The sequence below is a fragment of the Siphateles boraxobius genome, unplaced genomic scaffold (genome assembly GCF_051911475.1).
Source record: "Siphateles boraxobius isolate OS27281-9 unplaced genomic scaffold, OSU_SipBor_1 248, whole genome shotgun sequence".
In the NCBI taxonomy this organism is placed as follows: domain Eukaryota; kingdom Metazoa; phylum Chordata; class Actinopteri; order Cypriniformes; family Leuciscidae; genus Siphateles; species Siphateles boraxobius.
The window spans coordinates 40651-62344 of NW_027508864.1; the positions used below are offsets into that span (position 1 = coordinate 40651).

At 39.9% G+C, this 21694-nt stretch overlaps 1 protein-coding gene across 2 annotated transcripts; it reads left to right on the top strand.

Moving 5' to 3' along the window:
- The first annotated feature begins 4740 nt into the window (after window positions 1-4740).
- On the top strand, window positions 4741-21364 carry tiprl (TIP41, TOR signaling pathway regulator-like (S. cerevisiae)). 2 transcript variants are annotated; one of them, XM_077241934.1, is made up of 8 exons: window positions 4741-4845; window positions 5120-5251; window positions 6305-6484; window positions 6553-6652; window positions 16823-16954; window positions 17028-17123; window positions 17219-17281; window positions 20299-21364. In XM_077241934.1, exons 2-8 carry the CDS (start codon window positions 5139-5141, stop codon window positions 20431-20433), a joined length of 819 nt encoding a protein of 272 aa, XP_077098049.1. In that variant the 5' UTR covers window positions 4741-4845; window positions 5120-5138; the 3' UTR covers window positions 20434-21364. The 2 variants fall into 2 exon arrangements, with proteins under 2 accessions (XP_077098049.1, XP_077098048.1); XM_077241933.1 differs by having other exon boundaries at window positions 4746-4845; window positions 5138-5251.
- The last annotated feature ends 330 nt before the right edge of the window (window positions 21365-21694 follow it).

Genomic DNA, 21694 nt, shown 5'->3' on the forward strand with positions numbered 1-21694 from the left:
GAGACTTCAGTGAGAAGCAACGTGGGTCACATGCTTCGCACCGATGTACAGAATTCATTAGCAAAAGGGGTGATAGAATTAGTCCCCCCTGTGCTAAAACATACGGGTTTTTACAGCCGCTATTTTCTAATTCCGAAAAATGACGGCGGCCTCAGACCCACTCTAGATCTGAGACATTTGAACAAAGCTCTCATGAGACGGCCGTTCAAAATGTTAACTATCAGTTTCACAAGCACAACACATGGGTTCACGGTTCCCCTTCACTAGGCGGTCCCTCCCCTGTTGTAACACTGACTTCCCCACACGCAAATGCTTGTGCAGTCAGTCCAACATTCAATGTGTGCACAAATCACAATATATGGGTTCACGGTCCCCCTTCACTAGGTGGCCCCTCCCCCGTTGTAACACTGACTTCCCCACACGCAAATGCTTGTGCAGTCAGTCCAACATTCAATGTGTGCACAAATCACAATATATGGGTTCACGGTCCCCCTTCACTAGGCGGCCCCTCCCCTGTTGTAACACTGACTTCCCCACGCGCAAATGCTTGTACAGTCAGTCCAATACTCAATGTGTGCACAAATCACAATATAAGGGTATCAGGTCCCCCTACGTTAGGCGACCAGCCCCAATCAGTGTGTCAAGCCCTAGCCACACGGGTTCTAGCCTGGCAAGCTGTCCCCGATGTGTCGAGTTGGGTCATAAACACTATAAAGCGAGGTTACTCGCTCCAATTCGCTCGCAGACCCCCGGAATTTCAGGCGGTTCTCGAGACTTCGGTGAGAAGCAACGTGGGTCACGTGCTTCGCACCGAAGTACAAAATCTATTAGCAAAGGGGCGATAGAATTAGTCCCCCCCGCGCTAAAAAATATGGGTTTTTACAGCCGCTATTTTCTGATTCCGAAAAAAGACGGCGGTCTCAGACCCATTCTAGATTTGAGACATTTGAACAAAGCTCTCATGAGACGGCCGTTCAAATTGTTAACTATCAAACATATCCTCGCGCAAGTGCGCCCGGGGGATTGGTTTGTCACAATGGATCTGAAAGATGCTTACTTTCACATTCAAATAAATCCTCGTCACAGGCCATTCTTGAGATTCGCCTTCAAGGGCCGGGCTTATCAATACACCGTTCTGCCGATCGGTCTATCGTTGGCACCCCGTACATTCACGAAGTGTGTGGATGCAGCGCTTTCTCCTCTGAGATTTCAGGGAGTGCGCATGTTAAATTATCTCGACGACTGGCTGGTGCGGGCACAGTCGAGAATCGAGCTATTAGCTCACAGGGATTTGATTCTCGGCCATCTAAAATGCCTGGGTTTCACAATCAATGTTTCAAAAAGCAAACTAACCCCCAGCCAGAGCATGATCCTTCTGGGCACAGTTTTAGACTCGAGAGCTATGACAGCGTGACTCACACAGAGCGCGCGCTCTCGGTGCGAGCGCTTGCAGGCACTTTCAGATTGCGCGAGCGCGCGCAACTGAAGAAATTTCAGAAACTGCTTGGTCTCATGGCAGCAGCATCGCCAGTACTCCGCATGGGATTACTGCGCATGCGCCCGATGCAGCATTGGCTGAAACGCTGTGGGCCAACTCATGCATGGCAGTCAGGCAGCTTGCGCGTTATGGTGAATCACGGTTGTTTAAGAACCCTGATTCCCTGGCGGGCTCAGAACTGGCACCACGAGGGGGTGACAATGGGAACAATTTCCAGGAGGAAAGTGGTTCTTACAGATGCGTCCAACCTGGGTTGGGGAGCGCTGCACGAGGGCATGCCTGCATCCGGCCTCTGGTCGAGCACGGAGCAGAGCTTACATATCAACTGTCTGGAGATGAAAGCAGTTGGGTTGGCCCTGAAGGCATTTCTGTCGAACCTCAGAGGTCACTACGTCTTAGTCCGCACAGACAATACGTCAGTGGTGGCCTACATGAATCGCCAGGGGGGCATCAGGTCAGGGAACCTGTATGCGATGGCGAGAGACCTCCTCTATATGGGCACAAACCAACCTGAGCTCTCTGAGAGCAGCGCATATCCCGGGCGTCCAGAATGTGGGCGCGAATATGCTTTCATGGGACAACACTCCCCTCGGCGAGTGGTCCCTGAACCCACAGACGGTCAGTCTAATATGGAAGGTGTTTGGCGAGGCCGAAATCGACCTTTTCGCCTCGAGAATCAACACCCACTGCAAATTGTTCTTCTCGAAGAACAGGGACGCGCTGGCCCATGTCTGGCCCAACCGTCCCTTTTATGCCTTTCCCCCCCCCCGTCTCGATGATTCCACAAGTCATCAAACGAGTCAGAGAGAGCGGGTGCCCAGTCCTTCTGGTGGCCCCTCTCTGGAAAACCAGATCGTGGTTCCCGGAACTAGTTCAGTTATCGGACACAATCCCATGGCCTGTCCCACTGAGGAAAGACCTCCTCACACAGGTGAACGGGACATTGTGGCATCCGAGACCCGATTTATGGGCCCTTCATGTTTGGCCCCTCAACGGGTACCCAAGGACCTTCCTGAGAAGGTTTTAAGCACTATATCTGAAGCCAGGGCCCCGTCGACTCGGCGCCTGTATGCTTCAAAATGGTCAGGTTTTTCCAGCTGGTGCTCGAAAAATCAGGCTGACCCAGAGTCATGTGTGATATCAGTGGTTCGCTCATTCTTACAGGAGCTGCTGGACGCGGGTTGCTCCCCGTCCACGCTCAAAGTGTATGTGGCAGCCATAGCAGCACATCATGTTCTGACGGCTGGCCAGTCACTGGGAAGAAACGACCTGGTCGTAAGATTCCTGAAAGGTGCGAGGAGAATGAACCCCTCCAGGCCTCCGTCTGTGCCGCCTCTGGACCTCTCCACGGTCCTGGGGGCTCTGAAAGGTCCGCCTTTCGAACCGCTCCAATCGGTTGATCTAAAAACCCTCTCGCTGAAGACCGCTCTCCTTATGGCGTTGGCATCTATCAAACGAGTGGGAGATCTGCAGGCGCTCTCTGTGAGCCCTGCATGTTTGGAGTTGGGTCCAGATGACTCCAGAGTCATCCTCAAGCCCAGACATGGTTACGTTCCTAAAGTGCTCTCAACACTGTTCAGAGCACAGGTGGTGACATTATCAGCCCTCCCTCCTTCTGCAGAGGATGGAGAGGTTAATCTTCTCTGCCCTGTCTGAGCGCTGAGAATCTATCGGGAGCTTTCTGCGTCTTTTAGACAATCAGAACAGCTTTTTGTCTGCTTTGGTGGTAGATCCAAGGGGGATCCAGTCACTAAGCAAAGACTGTCTAGATGGATAGTGGATGCTATTTCTATGGCTTATACCGTAGCGGGTCAAGTTTGCCCTATAGGTATCAAGGCCCATACGACCAGAGGTATGTCTCGTCATGGGCTTTGTCATCTGGCATTCCCATTAGTGATATTTGTGATGCGGCCGGCTGGTCCTCGCCTTCCACATTTATGAGTTTCTATAATAGGGAAGTGCCTTCCCTGCAGGCGAAGGTGCTTTCGGTATGATTAAGACCCGTCGGTGGCTGGTCTTGTCATATATTACTGTGCACTATCACATTCACATATATATATAAAACCCGCTGCTGGCTGGTTGTATTCATGCATAAACTGCTGTTGCCGGTTATATTTACATATATATAAAACCCGCTTTGGCCGGTTATATGACATATATAAAACCCGCTTTTGCCGGTTATATTCCATACATATATAAAACCTGCTTTGGCCGGTTATAATTTCATATATAAACCCACTTGACTGGTTATATGTTCATATACCAATAACCCCGACAGTGTCTGGGTTCATTGGTGTAGTATGTTGGGTTATTTCTAACTGATGTGTACTATTTTAGACCTGACGGTGTCTGGTCTATTTATACATAATTATGCGGTTATGGCTTGTTCTGTATGCTCAGGGGCCTGAGTTGCAGTGGCAGCCAGTTACTCAGTGCGGTGTTTTGCATGGCGTCCCCACTGCGTATAGCTACGCAATACGAAGTGACCGTTCGAAAGGGAACTACTCGGTTACTCACGTAACCTCAGTTCCCTGAGTTAGGGAACGAGTATTGCGTAGCCAGCCGCACTATAGTAACATGGCAAGTTGTCGCTTCAGTCGTTAAACCTGCTATAATGGCGAATTCGGGGACTATTATAGACTGAGGTCACGCCCCCTTGGCGGGCTCTGACGTGTATGACGCAGAGTGATCTCATTGGTTGCACGTCAGAGGCGCCTGCGCCATTGGATGTGCAGTTGCCGCAGCGCAGCCTATGAGCGAGCCAGACGCTCATGTTCTAGCTGTGCAGCTGCAAATGCGCTTTACATAAAGGCTTCAGTAAATCGAGGAAAAGGAGTTTCCCCACTGCGTATAGCTACGCAATACTCGTTCCCTAACTCAGGGAACTGAGGTTACGTGAGTAACCGAGTAGTTTTTACTAGTTGAAATTCAATTGTTGATATCAAGAATTATCATTGTTACTAGAGAAAATGTAAATGTTGATATCAAGAATTAGCATTGTTACTAGTGAAAATGTAATTCCTGATATCAAAAAGTAACATTTTTACTAGTAGGAATATTATTCCTGATATCAATAATTATCATTTTTACTAGTGAAAATGTAATTGTTGATATCAAGGATTCATATCCTGGAAATGAATAAAAGTTAAAACGGCTTGCCATAGTAGCTGATTTTAAATATGTAATTTAGTTGGGATATCGGCAATCAGTTTTTGAGATGTCAGGATTCCTCCATTTAAATAGATAGGACTTGTCCAACGCCGGAACCGGAACCATCGGCTGCTGTTCGCGCCACACCGGCGGGAATTGGAGGTTGCACTCTACACATACATGGAAACGGATGCGAGGTGAGAGTGATTAATGCTCGTATTCGCTTTCATTAATGTTTTTACTCCTGTGTTGTGAACAGTCTTCACGTAATTTATGTATGTGTGTCAGTGTGGGTCTGTTTTAATCAACTGAACTATAAAAGAGCGTTTAAACAACCGCTAGTCTTAAATTTGAGTCCAGATTAATACATTCATAAACATTTTAGAGCATGCACTTTCTACAGTCTATGGTCGTGATTCTCCTAATGCAGTAAAGAGACGTGTGGGTTTCAGTCACTCTGCTCTTTCTCAGGCATTAACTGATTTGCAGGATGTCTTCAGTGATTCCTCATGGATTTCAGAGCAGTAAACAGGACTTCCGGTTCGGCCCGTGGACAGTTTCCGCTGTCAGGACTCACATCATGAAGTCCAAAGATATCGAGAGGTGAGGGATGCTGGAGAGATGAGATTTAACTGAGATTCTGTCCTCATTTACTCACCCTCATGTTGTTCAAAACTGTTCTGGAAGATATTTTGAAGAATGTGAGTAGGCAAAGGAGCACCATTGACTTATATAGCATGCAGAAAAAATACTATGTTCTTCAAATTTGTGAATTTTTGTGTTCAGCAGAAGAAAGAAACTCATACAGGTTTGGAACAACTTGAGGGTGAGTAAATGGTGCCAGAATTTTAATTTTTGGGTGAACTGGCTGTTTAATATGATGACTGATATTAGGGCGATCTTCCCAAATTTGAGATTTATTATGGAGAATATCCAGACTGGAACAAGCCGATGGACTTTATCTATTTGCACAATTTAAAACGCAGTATTGCATTAAATAACCAGTTGTCAAAATAGTCATTAAATCCGGAGTTTAACTTTAAAACACTTGATAGTCTTCAGTGTATGAATTAAAAATACATTTATTCTTATTAAAGATGCCAACATGGAAATTTTGAGAGATATTTGTGTGTATTTGAGGTTTATGCGTATTCTTTGCTCGTCCGTGTTCCGCTCCGTCTCGCAGAAAGCACATCTTTCGCTCTAGTTAGAATACCTCTAGTTAGAATACCTCTAGTTAGAATACCTCTAGTTAGAATACCTCTAGTTAGAATACCTCTAGTTAGAATAGAGCGTGTCCCGCAGGAGGTGCAGTTTACCTCAGTCTCGTCACGCGATTGGCTGATTTGGACGTTGAGTTTAGGCTTTGGTGAAAGACACGGCTTTAAAGGAAAGGAACATGCGGCACAATGATCATTTTATCTTGATTATCACGTTTTCGTTATCGTTGGAAGCCGAAACCGAAAGTAAACTTTGATTCATCGCAGACCTGATGTTAAACTGTCTTCCACATGACAGACGAGTCGCATGATGTAATCTATGATGTAATCTGGCCAGTCAGTCGTTGCTGTATCTGAACACTGTTACGAGCACATGTAAGATAATGGCAGCAGGTTGTGGATGATGATGTAAGGTCACATGACGGATGTGTCGCAGGTTGGCGGAGACGATGCACATGCCGGCTCTGCCAGAGATGCTGTTCGGCGATAATGTGTTGCGCATTCAGCACACCGACGGGTTTGGGATCGAGTTCAATGCGATCGACGCTCTCAAACGTGTTAACAACATGCAGGACTCGGTGAAAGTGGCTTGTGCCCAGGAGTGGCAGGACAGCAGGTATAGTCAGTGTTTTTCATGAGGGTCTGAAAAGAGGCTTTGATTCAGGAGAATCTGTGTGTGTTCAGGGCTGACTCGGAGCATTCGAAGGACGTGGTGAAACGCTACGATTGGACTTACACAACCGATTACAGAGGGACTTTACTGGGAGAGCACATGCAGATCAAGGTATTCTGTGCTTTAACACTCAAACCTGCTGCATGTGAGTGTCTCTTACTCAGAAGAGCTTGTGAACATTTAATATTCAACAATATTATTGCTCTGCCTGCATCGACACCATTATATGAGAGCCGAGCTGGATGATGACATCACGGTTTTCTCCAGAGCGCCCGCCCCTACGTTCAAAATTTTAAGAAAAAAAATGCCAATTTATCACATATTGACCACTACTGTTGACTTAAAGCTACACTGTGTGATTTTTACCCCATCTAGCGGTGAAAAGGTATATGACCATCCAGTGAATATTAGTTTCTGTTCCTCTCAATTCCGATTTCGCTTTAACTCCTACGGTGGCCGATGTAGTCCAAGATTAACATGGCTTCCAGTTCGACCTCGTCCATGAGTAAAAGGTGAAGCTTGAATTAACGGTATGTCCCTCTTTGGCTAATGTACTTTCAAGATGGAGGGGCAACATGGCGACCGACATTAGAACCCCTTACCCGTATGTATTTTCAATGGCATATTATACACTCACGAGAATACTTTATTACTTGAACGAAGTAAATATACATTAATGAGCACATATATTTTTGAAAGAACTAAGTGTTTTTAGCTAAGAATAAACTAAAAAAGTTACACAGTGTAGCTTTAAGACCGGTGTAATGAATTAGTTGACTCACAATTTAAAAGAGGAGCTCTCTTGCTTTGCTGCGAAGGGTTACTCTTCTTGGAGAGATTTGGTGCTCAAATGAAATTTCGGCCAATCCATTCAAATGTTCTGTTTACATGCACACCTTTCAGTCGGACTGAATTCATTCCGATTGATGAATCCGAATGTATAGTTTACATGAACACCAAAGAATGTGATCGGGTTGATGTGTGCGTTTATAAGTCACAAGCTTCAAATCAGAATAGATTTTTTTGACATGCACAAATATACAGAATTTCCTGCTTTTTGCACATAACTATTATCATACATTGGTTCTTTATTTGTTTTAAACAGCAGACTTAATATCCATCTCTGGTCATAATATGAACCGTTGTGCGGTGCTACCTTATATTTGATCATCACGCAGTAAAAATGGCCAAAACCAGTCGTGTGTGTGTGTGAGAGTGTGAAGCGAGCACTGGTGGCGTCGTCCTGCTCCACTTCACACACGCAAAGAAAGCAGGATTATAGGAGGACGAGACACTCGTTTATACCACACTTTATTCATCAGAAGAACAGCTCGTTCAGCGCGTCATACGTCAGTACGCTATTTCTACGTCATTACGCTATTTCTACATCATTACGCTATTTCTACATCATTACGCTATTTCTACGTCATTACGCTATTTCTACATCATTACGCTATTTCTACGTCATTACGCTATTTCTACGTCATTACGCTATTTCTACATCATTACGCTATTTCTACGTCATTACGCTATTTCTACGTCATTACGCTATTTCTACATCATTACGCTATTTCTGCGTCATTAAGCTATTTCTGCGTCATTAAGCTATTTCTACGTCATTACGCTATTTCTACATCATTACGCTATTTCTACACCATTACGCTATTTCTACGTCATTACGCTATTTCTACGTCATTACGCTATTTCTACATCATTACGCTATTTCTACATCATTACGCTATTTCTACATCATTACGCTATTTCTACACCATTACGCTATTTCTACGTCATTACGCTATTTCTACATCATTACGCTATTTCTACGTCATTACGCTATTTCTACGTCATTACGCTATTTCTACATCATTACGCTATTTCTGCGTCATTAAGCTATTTCTGCGTCATTAAGCTATTTCTACGTCATTACGCTATTTCTACATCATTACGCTATTTCTACACCATTACGCTATTTCTACATCATTACGCTATTTCTACATCATTACGCTATTTCTACGTCATTACGCTATTTCTGCGTCATTAAGCTATTTCTATGTCATTACGCTATTTCTACATCATTACGCTATTTCTACATCATTACGCTATTTCTACATCATTACGCTATTTCTACGTCATTACGCTATTTCTACGTCATTACGCTATTTCTACATCATTACGCTATTTCTACATCATTGCGCTATTTCTACGTCATTACGCTATTTCTACGTCATTACGCTATTTCTACGTCATCACGCTATTTCTACATCACGCTATTTCTACATCATTACGCTATTTCTACGTCATTAAGCTATTTCCACGTCATTACGCTATTTCTACGTCATTACGCTATTTCTACGTCATTACGCTATTTCTACGTCATTACGCTATTTCTACATCATTACGCTATTTCTACATCATTACGCTATTTCTACATCATTACGCTATTTCTACATCATTACGCTATTTCTACGCCATTACGCTATTTCTACGCCATTACGCTATTTCTACATCATTACGCTATTTCTACGTCATTACGCTATTTCTACATCATTACGCTATTTCTACGCCATTACGCTATTTGTACATCATTACGCTATTTCTACGTCATTACGCTATTTCTACGTCCTTACGCTATTTCTACGTCCTTACGCTATTTCTACATCATTACGCTATTTCTACGTCATTACGCTATTTCTACGTCATTACGCTATTTCTACGTCATTACGCTATTTCTACATCATTACGCTATTTCTACGCCATTACGGTATTTCTACATCATTACGCTATTTCTACGTCATTACGCTATTTCTACGTCCTTACGCTATTTCTACATCATTACGCTATTTCTACGTCATCACGCTATTTCTACGTCATTACGCTATTTCTACATCATTACGCTATTTCTACGTCATTACGCTATTTCTACGTCATTACGCTATTTCTACGTCATTACGCTATTTCTACGTCATTACGCTATTTCTACGTCATTACGCTATTTCTACGTCATTGCGCTATTTCTACGTCATTATGCTATTTCTACGTCATTACGCTATTTCTACGTCATTACGCTATTTCTACATCATTATGCTATTTCTACATCATTACGCTATTTCTACGTCATTACGCTATTTCTACGTCATTACGCTATTTCTTCATCATCACGCTATTTCTACGTCATTATGCTATTTCTACGTCATTAAGCTATTTCTACGTCATTAAGCTATTTCTACGTCATTAAGCTATTTCTACATCATTACGCTATTTCTACATCATTACGCTATTTCTACATCATTACGCTATTTCTACGTCATTACGCTATTTCTACGTCATTATGCTATTTCTACGTCATCACGCTATTTCTACATCATTATGCTATTTCTACATCATTACGCTATTTCTACGTCATTACGCTATTTCTACGTCATTACGCTATTTCTTCATCATCACGCTATTTCTACGTCATTATGCTATTTCTACGTCATTACGCTATTTCTACGTCATTAAGCTATTTCTACATCATTACGCTATTTCTACATCATTACGCTATTTCTACATCATTACGCTATTTCTACATCATTACGCTATTTCTACGTCATTACGCTATTTCTACGTCATTATGCTATTTCTACGTCATCACGCTATTTCTACATCACGCTATTTCTACGTCATTACACTATTTCTACATCACGCTATTTCTACGTCATTACACTATTCCTACATCACGCTATTTCTACGTCATTCTGCTATTTCTACATCATTCGATGGGTACCGAAACCCAGTATTAAACGGCCCGGGGTTGAATTTTGAAAGACCGCTGTATCGATAAGCTCGGACGTCATCGGTTCTGCTGTCAATACTGGAGAAATTAAGAAAATACACGTACTATTTATTATTGCTATAAAGTCGTTATCTTGAACATGTTTATCTCGCAAGCGGGTTCTATATATAATAATATTAAACCATTTGTCTGTGATGCAATTTTGCTATTCGCAGTCGAGAAGAGAGAGAGCGATCTCTCACGCGGAGCCACAGCGCGCACAACACCACAGCCCTTAATCACTGATAATGAGGACAGAACTAAACATTCAAACGTGGTTACACTTTAGATCTGGGATATTATTCTAATTTTATTTTAGATTTTGGCTTTAAGAGATTATAAAAAGAAGATATCTGAGATGAAACCATTACAAACTAGACGCATTCTGTCCAGCGCAACTTCCTTCCCTTCACAGCGATGCGCTGTCATTTCTTCCTAAAACCCAAACGCATCGTCAGAATCAGCACGATCGTGATTGTTGTAAAATGCAGTCTCTACTGTTGCTAAATTGCGGACGCGTTTAATCATTAAAAGAGCTTTTAAAAGCACAAAAATCTGCGCAAGAGACGCTGTTCACAAGGCGATGCGCGCCCCGAAATGGACTGCAACGAGACAAGACAGGTATACTTAACTTTGGGCTTCATTTGCGCATCTAAACTATCAAATATACATAAAATATAAATACCAGCTCTGAGATTCACTGAAACACAGTTTATGTCTTAAATGGATGTAAATAGTTGGGAGAAAATGATGGTGCATCGGTCATTTATTAGATCTGCACTCGGTCTTAAAGGGGCAGCGTCTAATAAACCTGTGACGATGGAGCCGTTAATGCGAATCTAACAACAAAAGGCAGAGAAAATCACTCACAGCTCTTGAATGAATAACTTAAACTTTAATAAGCATTAATCTATCTATGATAAACTATTGTTATTTTACATTTGATTACTAAATTAGATTTCTTTTCAGACAGAAACACTTACCTGGAAAGTAATTTTAGACCTTCCTGAAATTAAAGCACTGTGTATATAATTTGTATCTTTGTTTAATTGTATTCTTTTTTTGAGCATGTGTTTGTAGTTGTTTTTGCTTATCGTATCCTATCTCATGTATATAAAACAAAAAAGCCTGCACACTGCTGCATAACAAATAGATATTTTATTCATTTTGTTAAAGCATTACTTTTTCTTTTGCTATAGATATTTTACATTTCAAAATTTAAAGCAAATGTTAATTATTACCCGAATGTAAAAAAAAAAAAAAAAAACATCAAAAAGAACCAATAAGAATAGCGTTAAAGTACCGGATCGATAAGCAGTATCGGTAAGAGTAGTAATACCGCTAAAACCTTGACGATACCATCCCTAGTCGTTACGCTATTTCTACATCACGCTATTTCTACTTCAGTACGTTGGGCTGGGTATTGTTCAAAATCTTTCGATCCGGTGCCAATTTCGATACCTCAGTTTCGATACCGGTTCCTAACAATACTTTTTTTGATACAAATTTTATGAAATCCATTTGAACAAGATTACATAACACATTACCTCAGAAAAACTTTGTTTTTATTTTTTAAGTTTGACTCGTGCTCCTAGCCAGTGCAAAAAGGAACAAAAAACGCTTTATAAAGAGCTCATGCTCACTAAAGCTGAATTTAAAAAAAATAAAAAATACAGTAAAACTTGTAATATTGTAAAATAGTATTACAATTTAAAATCTTATTTGAATATATTTCAAAATGTAATTTATTGAAATGAATTGAATTCAAAGCTGAATTTTCAAAATCATCACTTCAGTGTCACATGACCCTTCAGAAATATGAAAACAGTTTGCTGCTTAATATTTTGGAAACTATGATAAATTTTTTCATGATTCTTTGATTGAATAAAAAATTCAAAAAGAACAGCATTTATTTAAAAACGAAATATTTTGTAACATTACACGTTTTAATGTCACCTTTGACAACTTTAATGCATCCTATTCCTTACTGAAATAAAATTCTGACTAACCAACCCATTTTTGAACGGCAGTGTACATTCAGTAGGTTATTATTTATTACAATATAAACACTGTCAGAGTGATCAACAAGGTATCTCTCCATTTACCAGTCGAAGACGGAGCAACTTTTATGTTTACTCCGTGCACTGTCAAGGTCTTCATCATATTTGTCGTGGTATATCGGTTTGTGCAGCAATTATTTTACCGCAAATACTGCATCGCGCGCTGTTAGCATCGAGCCTGGAGAAATGCCCACACTTTTGATCGACTTTTCCACATCTTTAAGGTATTATGTGTGTGTGCTCGCGTTTAGGGTTAGGGTAAAAATGCTGTTTGCATTGCATAAGAGCAATGCAAAACATTAAAAGCTATGATTGGGACTGTCAAATCATTATAATTGTATACACTAACCCTATTGTAGTAAAAAGTTGTAAATTCTTTGGGTTTAGTTGCATTCTTCAGCAACCGTTGAGATTAACCTTCTAGCAAAGCGCTTCAGTTTAACGCTCGTTCTCTTCAGCGCGCACTCACACAGCAATGATGTCATTTAAAACAGTAAGCCTAATATTAAAGATGTTTACTATTACTGTAATATTCAAAAATTAAAAAAAAAACTAAGACATTGATGCAATATAAATAACTAGCACTTTTGTTCTCATATTATTTTCATCAACAATATGGTTTGATTAAAATAATTTCCTTATTGTCCGTGTAGAGTCGATCCCATGGCACATCTTTATATGCAATGTTTATCCAATGACTTGTTTGCATTATTTAGGTATTTTATTTTTATTTTATTTTATTTTTTGTTAGGCAATAGATTTTTGGTAACCCTTTACAATTTCTCATTTGTTAATGCATTAACTAACATTAACTAGCAGAGAGCAATAGCATTTGTTAATGTTAGTTAATAAAATGTGTTCATGTTAGTTCCCAGTGCATTAACTAATGTTAATAGATACAACTTTGGATCTTAAAAATGTATTATAAAATGTTGAGCTTAACATTAACTAAGATTAATAAATGCTGTAGAAGTATTTTCCATTAATTTTTGGTTCATGTTAACTAATGATAACAAGAATAAAACCTTATTATAAAGTGTTACCATTTTTTAATAAAGAAAGTTGGCCATAGGAGTGTAAAACTAATTTTAAAAGTTAAGGAATCTTACACTAGTCAAACTAGGCTACTGTATTGTATAAGTTTGATTTATGTTGAAGTGTTTGGGACATGGCTTTTAATGTTGAGACTTTTGTTTATGTATTCAGGCTATCAAAGTATTAGGGCTGGTCCGAATACCATTTTTTGAGCTTCGAAGCTTCGGTAGTAATGAACATCGAATATTCGAAGCTTCGGTAGTAATGAACATCGAATATTCGAAGCTTCGGTAGTAATGAACATCGAATATTCGAAGCTTCGGTAGTAATGAACATCGAATATTCGAAGCTTCGGTAGTAATGAACAGCGAATATTCGAAGCTTCGGTAGTAATGAACATCGAATATTCGACGCTTCGGTAGTAATGAACAGCCAATATTCGAAGCTTCGGTAGTAATGAACAGCCAATATTCGAAGCTTCGGTAGTAATGAACAGCGAATATTCGAAGCTTCGGTAGTAATGAACATCGAATATTCTAAGCTTCGGTAGTAATGAACAGCGAATATTCGAAGCTTCGGTAGTAATGAACATCGAATATTCGAAGCTTCGGTAGTAATGAACATCGAATATTCTAAGCTTCGTTAGTAATGAACAGCGAATATTCGAAGCTTCGGTAGTAATGAACATCGAATATTCGAAGCTTCGGTAGTAATGAACATCGAATATTCGAAGCTTCGGTAGTAATGAACATCGAATATTCGAAGCTTCGGTAGTAATGAACATCGAATATTCGAAGCTTCGGTAGTAATGAACATCGAATATTCGAAGCTTCGGTAGTAATGAACATCGAATATTCGAAGCTTCGGTAGTAATGAACAGCCAATATTCGAAGCTTCGGTAGTAATGAACAGCCAATATTCGAAGCTTCGGTAGTAATGAACAGCGAATATTCGAAGCTTCGGTAGTAATGAACATCGAATATTCTAAGCTTCGGTAGTAATGAACAGCGAATATTCGAAGCTTCGGTAGTAATGAACATCGAATATTCGAAGCTTCGGTAGTAATGAACAGCGAATATTCGAAGCTTCGGTAGTAATGAACATCGAATATTCTAAGCTTCGTTAGTAATGAACAGCGAATATTCGAAGCTTCGGTAGTAATGAACATCGAATATTCGAAGCTTCGGTAGTAATGAACATCGAATATTCGAAGCTTCGGTAGTAATGAACAGCGAATATTCGAAGCTTCGGTAGTAATGAGCAGCGAATATTCGACGCTTCGGTAGTAATGAACAGCGAATATTCGAAGCTTCGGTAGTAATGAGCAGCGAATATTCGAAGCTTCGGTAGTAATGAGCAGCGAATATTCGAAGCTTCGGTAGTAATGAGCAGCGAATATTCGAAGCTTCGGTAGTAATGAACAGCGAATATTCGAAGCTTCGGTAGTAATGAACAGCGAGTATTCGAAGCTTCGGTAGTAATGAGCAGCGAATATTCGACGCTTCGGTAGTAATGGGCAGCGAATATTCGACGCTTCGGTAGTAATGAACAGCGAATATTCGAAGCTTCGGTAGTAATGAACAGCGAATATTCGAAGCTTCGGTAGTAATGAACAGCGAATATTCGAAGCTTCGGTAGTAATGAACAGAGAATATTCGAAGCTTCGGTAGTAATGAGCAGCGAATATTCGACGCTTCGGTAGTAATGAGCAGCGAATATTCGACGCTTCGGTAGTAATGAGCAGCGAATATTCGAAGCTTCGGTAGTAATGAGCAGCGAATATTCGAAGCTTCGGTAGTAATGAGCAGCGAATATTCGACGCTTCGGTAGTAATGAACAGCGAATATTCGACGCTTCGGTAGTAATGAGCAGCGAATATTCGAAGCTTCGGTAGTAATGAACAGCGAATATTCGACGCTTCGGTAGTAATGAGCAGCGAATATTCGAAGCTTCGGTAGTAATGAACAGCGAATATTCGAAGCTTCGGTAGTAATGAGCAGCGAATATTCGAAGCTTCGGTAGTAATGAACAGCGAATTTTCGAAGCTTCGGTAGTAATAAACAGCGAATATTCGAAGCTTCGGTAGTAATGAACAGCGAATATCCGAAGCTTCGGTAGTAATGAACAGCGAATATTCGAAGCTTCGGTAGTAATGAACAGCGAATATTCGAAGCTTCGGTAGTAATGAACAGCGAATATTCGAAGCTTCGGAATCTCAGACATCCCAAGTGTCCCGGAAGTTCGGGGATTCTCCCGCATATTGATAGCGTCTCCCTGATGCCCACAAATTATTTATAATCTCCCGGAATCTAGAGCTTGGGAGCTCCGAACCGTGTAGCGCGCGACAGAGAGGGAGAGATCTTGCGTGTGTGTGCAAATGTGCGTGTGTCTGTCTGTCCGTTTGCATTTGGATTATTTCGAGAACCGTTCATCCAAACGGCTTCACATGGGAGTGCAGTGTCGTATTTGGTGCAATATAGATTGACAGGCGAGACGCACAACGTTCAGAATTAATAAACTTTTACTAAACTACAGAACAGCGTGAGCGGGAAGCGGCGCGCCTCACGCGAGCAGAGCTTATATGCTCCGAGAACGGACACTGCACTAGTGATGTAAAACACACACACACAGGTCTTTTAACTTAAGCAACATTTTTAATAAGGTAGTGTTATAATATTTTTCTCACTGACAAAGTAGGGTAGATTTAAATGAATAAAAACGAAATTTAAATAAAAAATAAAAAATAAATTTAAATATAGAAAAACTAAATTTCTCCTATATTTTTGCAGTAGATTAATTTAGATTGATAATAACGGGTAAAAAGGATAATATATTTTGTTTCTATTATTCTATTTTCCACAATGTCAAAGCAACGCAGAAAACACAAGCTCAGGCACGTCTGTCCACACACACTCCGCTGTTCTGCGCTCTGGCCAGAGAATATTCCCGTTGCGGGAACACTTTTAGTAGTCCAGAAGAAATATATTTATTAAGTAGCTATAACGAAGTTAAATGTTAAGTATTATATTTCACCAGATTTATAGTGTAAAACGTATTCAAGCACGAATGAGAACCGTTTCGAGGGGGATGCCAGGTGTGCAACAAAAAACGAATGTTCGACCAATATTATCGGCCAATATATCGGTCATCGGCTTTCAAATGTAAAGAGTTATCGGTATCGGCCAAAATTTTAATATCGGTGCATCCCTTATATATATATATATGTGTGTATAACTTTTTTTACAACAGAAAGGAAGCATAACTGAACTGACTTAAGCTGGACTGTGACGCTATTTTCTTCCGTAAACAAACTCTGTTGCATTATGTTCCTGATATCTCTGTAAAGCTGCTTTGAAACTCTGTGTTGAACAGGTGACGCCGACCGCCGACCGCATAGACATGGAGAAGCTGAAAGCGCGAGAACAGATCAAGTTCTTCGAGGACGTGCTGCTGTTCGAGGACGAGCTGCATGATCACGGCGTGTCTATGATCAGTGTCAAAATTGTGAGTGTTCTCGGCTTGATCTGCAGATTTGCAGCATCACTGGTTGCATATGAAAGCTGATGTGTGTTTTCAGAGAGTGATGCCCACCAGCTTCTTTCTTCTGCTGCGGTTCTTCCTGCGAGTGGATGGAGTGATGATCCGGATCAACGACACACGTCTTTATCACGAGGCAAGACGGCGGTTCAACACAACAGAATACCGACTGTTGAATGCTTTAATGTTCAAATATGATTTTACTGGTTCTTAAATTTCATTGTTCTGCAGGCTGGAAGAAACCACATGCTTCGAGAATTCAGCACACGTGAAAGTAAAATATCAGATCTTCAGGTGAGTGCTGCTTTAACTGCTTACTCAAGAAATACTTTAGTTTCCTGATTGCTTACTCGCCCTCAGGCCGTCCAAGACTCTCTCTCCTCAGCCAGAGAGATTAAAGGGACAGTTCACCAAATATAAATTGTCATCTTTTACTATCCCCTCAAGTTGTTCCAAACCTGTATGGGTGTCTTTCTTCTGCAGCTGCATAACAAGATACACATCAATAACACTCACACAGCCGTGTCCTTTACACTAGAGTTTAACAGCCTTTTAGCCAAAGGAACAAAAGAGTTTCTACAGCGGTTATATCTAAACCTCAGGATACGAAAACAAGTGGTTCGAATTCTGGATAAAGGACATGAGAAGGGGCCGGAGTCATTATCATTGCCCGTTTAAAAAGCATTTAGTTAAAGATTCCTCCAGACGGTGTTGAGGCGAAGCGGAATCAGAACCTGTAAAAAATGTATTTGTCATTGAATCATTTATTCAAGAGATTCATTCAAATACGCGGATTCACTGAATCATTCATTCAACCAACTTTTTTTTAAATTAGTTTGAATTATTAAATATTTTCTAATTAGACTGAAGCAATTAAAAAAAATTCAGAACCTCTAGTTGTCTAATGTCTTTTTTCTTCAGAATCGTGATCTCTGTAAACTGTCCTCGGTTTCTGTAGCCTGCTGGTTTTTGTTCATGGTAATCAGCTGCAACTACATTTTTTACAAAAAGAGACAGAATAAATATTTGATATCTAAATATTTGACTTCATTTTTTTTACCACATTGAAATTGAAACTGAGAAATCAATAACAATCATAATGAATAATCGTAATCTATAACATTCAAACGATCCCCAACCAGCACCACGCGTTTCTATTTACAGCGTGTGTTTACAAGTGTTGAGCACTGTAGCCAATCACAGTCATATCTGTCGAGCGTGTGATCGCAGTGGCCAATCAGAGGTGTTCATGAGAATCCGCTTAACATTGCTGGAAATGCACATGGTTTTTTATTCAACACACAAGCCTTTATTATAACCAACAAAGTGTAAACACTATATAAATAAGAGATCCACTGTACAATGAGACATTTGTTTTGTTTGTCATTCTAATGGCAGTTTCGCTTTAGTCTAGTGATTTATAAAGGGAAACTCTTCTCTTGCTTTTTATTACACATTCACAATCGTAACACAAGTGTAGTTTTTCATCCTGCAGTGTTTTTGGATTGACAACCGTATTCAAATTGAATTGTTAACTATCTTATCTATCTGACGAGACAAAAAAGGACTTAATTCAATTCATTTTTGCTATGATACCAAAATTGGTACAGAAAACAGGGTTTCAGGAGATCGTAAGAATAACAGTAACATTTCTCTCAGTAGGGTTGCCAACTGTCCCGTATATTGGGCCTAATTTCTTTGTCCCAGTTATTATCAGTTTGGGCGAATTCAAACAACATTATTCTTGTTCACGAGTCCAACATCCAGCCACGCGAGAAACGTGCATCTGTCCGAGGGAAGAATACGCTCATGTGATTTTCTGCTCAAGAAACATTTCTGATTATTCATTTTTTTCAGGATTCTTTGATTAATAGAAAGTTCAAAAGAGATTGATCTGAAATAGAAAGCTTTTTTGTAACATTATACATTTCTTTACTGTCACTTGATTAATTTAATGCACCCTTGCTGAATAAAAGTAGGTCTATTACTTTCTTAAATCCCCCCCAAAAAAATCTTACTGACCCCAAACTTTTCAACTGTAGTAACAGTTAAATAAGTTCACAAAAGCTTTTTATTTCAGATAAATGCTATTATTTTGAACGATGGCTTGGTGTAATGTGACATTTTTTGTATGACATTAAAACTCTTTTTAGAATAAAACTGTACATAAAGGGTTAGGCAAAACAGATGTTTATGTCTGAGAACCTTTTAAACACACACTAAACTGCAGACACTGAAATGACAAACACTGTGTGATACAGTCCCTAATTTTTCTATTAATAACCACGCTTGTCCCGCATTTTCCTTTTCTGAAGTTGGCAACTCTAATCCATCCGTCGTCCCTCGCGAAACGATCAGCAGTTTCCAGTCAAATTAAAATGTATATACTTTTTACTACTGATGTTGATGTGGTTCCAGCTCTTCCACACTTGTAAACACGGGCCGGTTCTTGAGAAGGTCATTTGTGTCAGTTTATTGTTAATGATTTCCTCCAAAACCTTAATTTCTCTTGAATATCTTGATGACCTGGGCGTGAGTAAATAATCAGGAAAGTTTCATTTTCGGGTGGACTATATCTCCTCTGCTCTTTGGTTTTATTTTACATTTTGTTTTGTTTTTAGAATTTTTTACTTCATTGAAATGGTAGGAAACTTGGTAAAGGTTTTGACACTTGCTATGTGAACACACAAAAATCATGGACATGATTCAAACAAGTTTTAATGGTCCTGTAAAAAATCACAAAATCACACTTAACTTATTTTTGGAGATATCAAGCTCAAGTTTTGAACACAGCTTGTTTAGATGAATGGCTTTTTTTTTTTAAATATAAATTTCAGATAAAAATTGAAAACAGTATTTTTCATAACAAAAGTAAAATTCTGTAACTTTTTTAAGTTCTTTTTTAAACTTTTTTCACTTCCGCAATAATCTGCCAAGTGTCGTCTTTGTTAAACAGACTGAAGTTTGATCTCTTTTCACAGTTTAAGTTGGAAATTAAATTTTCAGGTCTATGCTCAAAAAGTAAATAATTTGATTATGAATGCAGCCTAAATATAATTTGGTATAAAAAAAAATCCCCTAAAACCCCCCAAAATATTAAATAAAAATATTATCAAAACTAAAAGGGGTGTTCATTACAAATAAAGTGTGTCCTGAACACTCCTGTCTGGGGGTTTGCAGTAAGAGCTTGATTAGCTAGTACATGGGGTTTAAAAACAAGTTTATTAACACTGATTAAACTGCCAAATAGTGTGTGCCTCATTATTCTGGATCTGACGCTGATGTGTTTCTCTCTGTCCTTGATTTTGCAGCACGTTCCTCCTGCGCTTTACACAGACCCCAACGAGATCGCGCAGCATTTACCACTGAAACTCACCGAGTGTGAGAAACTGGAGCTCCCGGAGACGCCAGCGGACACAGCACAGTCTCCACAGTGGCGGGAATGAACACCAGAGATAAAGACTCGTTCACCCGCCATTATGATCTCTTCTGATACTGTCGTGTAGAGTCTCATCCTGTAACTTTCGTGAGCTGCAGAATGTCTGCTTTGTAATGTAATGCTTGTTTGATCTGTTTGTCATTGGAGAAGATTTTATTAAAATGCTTTAAATGATTTCACTGGATAGAGAAAATATGTCTAGATGTTATGAGAATGAAAATAATGACTTAAAGCTTGTATTAATAAGAAGGAACTCCTAATGCTGAACCCTGTTGGAGAAGATCGATGAGTTATGCTATCAGAAATATCCTACTTCACACTTCTGAACCTCTCAGGAACAACAGGAATCATGGAGGACTCCAGGAAACCTTATTAAAGATTAAATGTGTTGAAGATAATTTTGAATAAAATATTGCGTCCAGTTCACTTGCATCCATATAAACATTTACCACACTAGATAGTCAGCTTGCTATAAAATACAGGCTATTTTCACTGTTTGTAAAACATACAATAATCTTCAAATGATTTTTCATAAATGTATATGTGCACTACTTTAACATCAAGACAAGATGATGCAGCTGTTGTGGAAAAACTAATAATAATCAGTCGTTCTCTCCTCTGCCATGTTTACAGTTTAGGACCCGATCAACTCGGAAACTCGGGTATCCGAATGATCTCCGAGTTTCCCAGTAGTAGAGTGTTTGACCAGTCCTTCTGAGGCTTGTGATCACAGCACCAAAATACCCTTAAAACTTAATTTTGGAAAAACTTTATATTAACTGGCTTTCTATTAATGCAGCACAGTGAATGACAGCCGTCAGTTTCTCCCAGTGTCTTATTTTCAGTTTAGTGTTCATGATTAATTTACAGCAACAAAAGATAACATGCTTTCATGTCCGAAAACATTATTTTCATAATAAACTCAGACAAGCTCAGGACTCGGTTTTCGTCAGTTTCTTTTTTGTGAATTTGAATGTGTGCAAAGGATTGTGGGTGAAGGATAGGATCGCGAAGGATACATCCGATGCATCCTTCAAAACAGGCCGAATGAAGGACTCGAAATGAAGGACTCTTCTGAGACGGCCTTCGGCGTGACAGCCGAGATGCGCAGCCTTGAGAAACACCCGTAAATATGACCCAAGTTCATGTCCAATTTCCGACCAGGAAACTTCTAGTTTGAAATTCCTATCGAAGTTTCCTAGCCAGAAATTTGACACAAATGCCCTCTCAAGTCATATTTACTAATTTAATAATGAAAATAGCCTAAA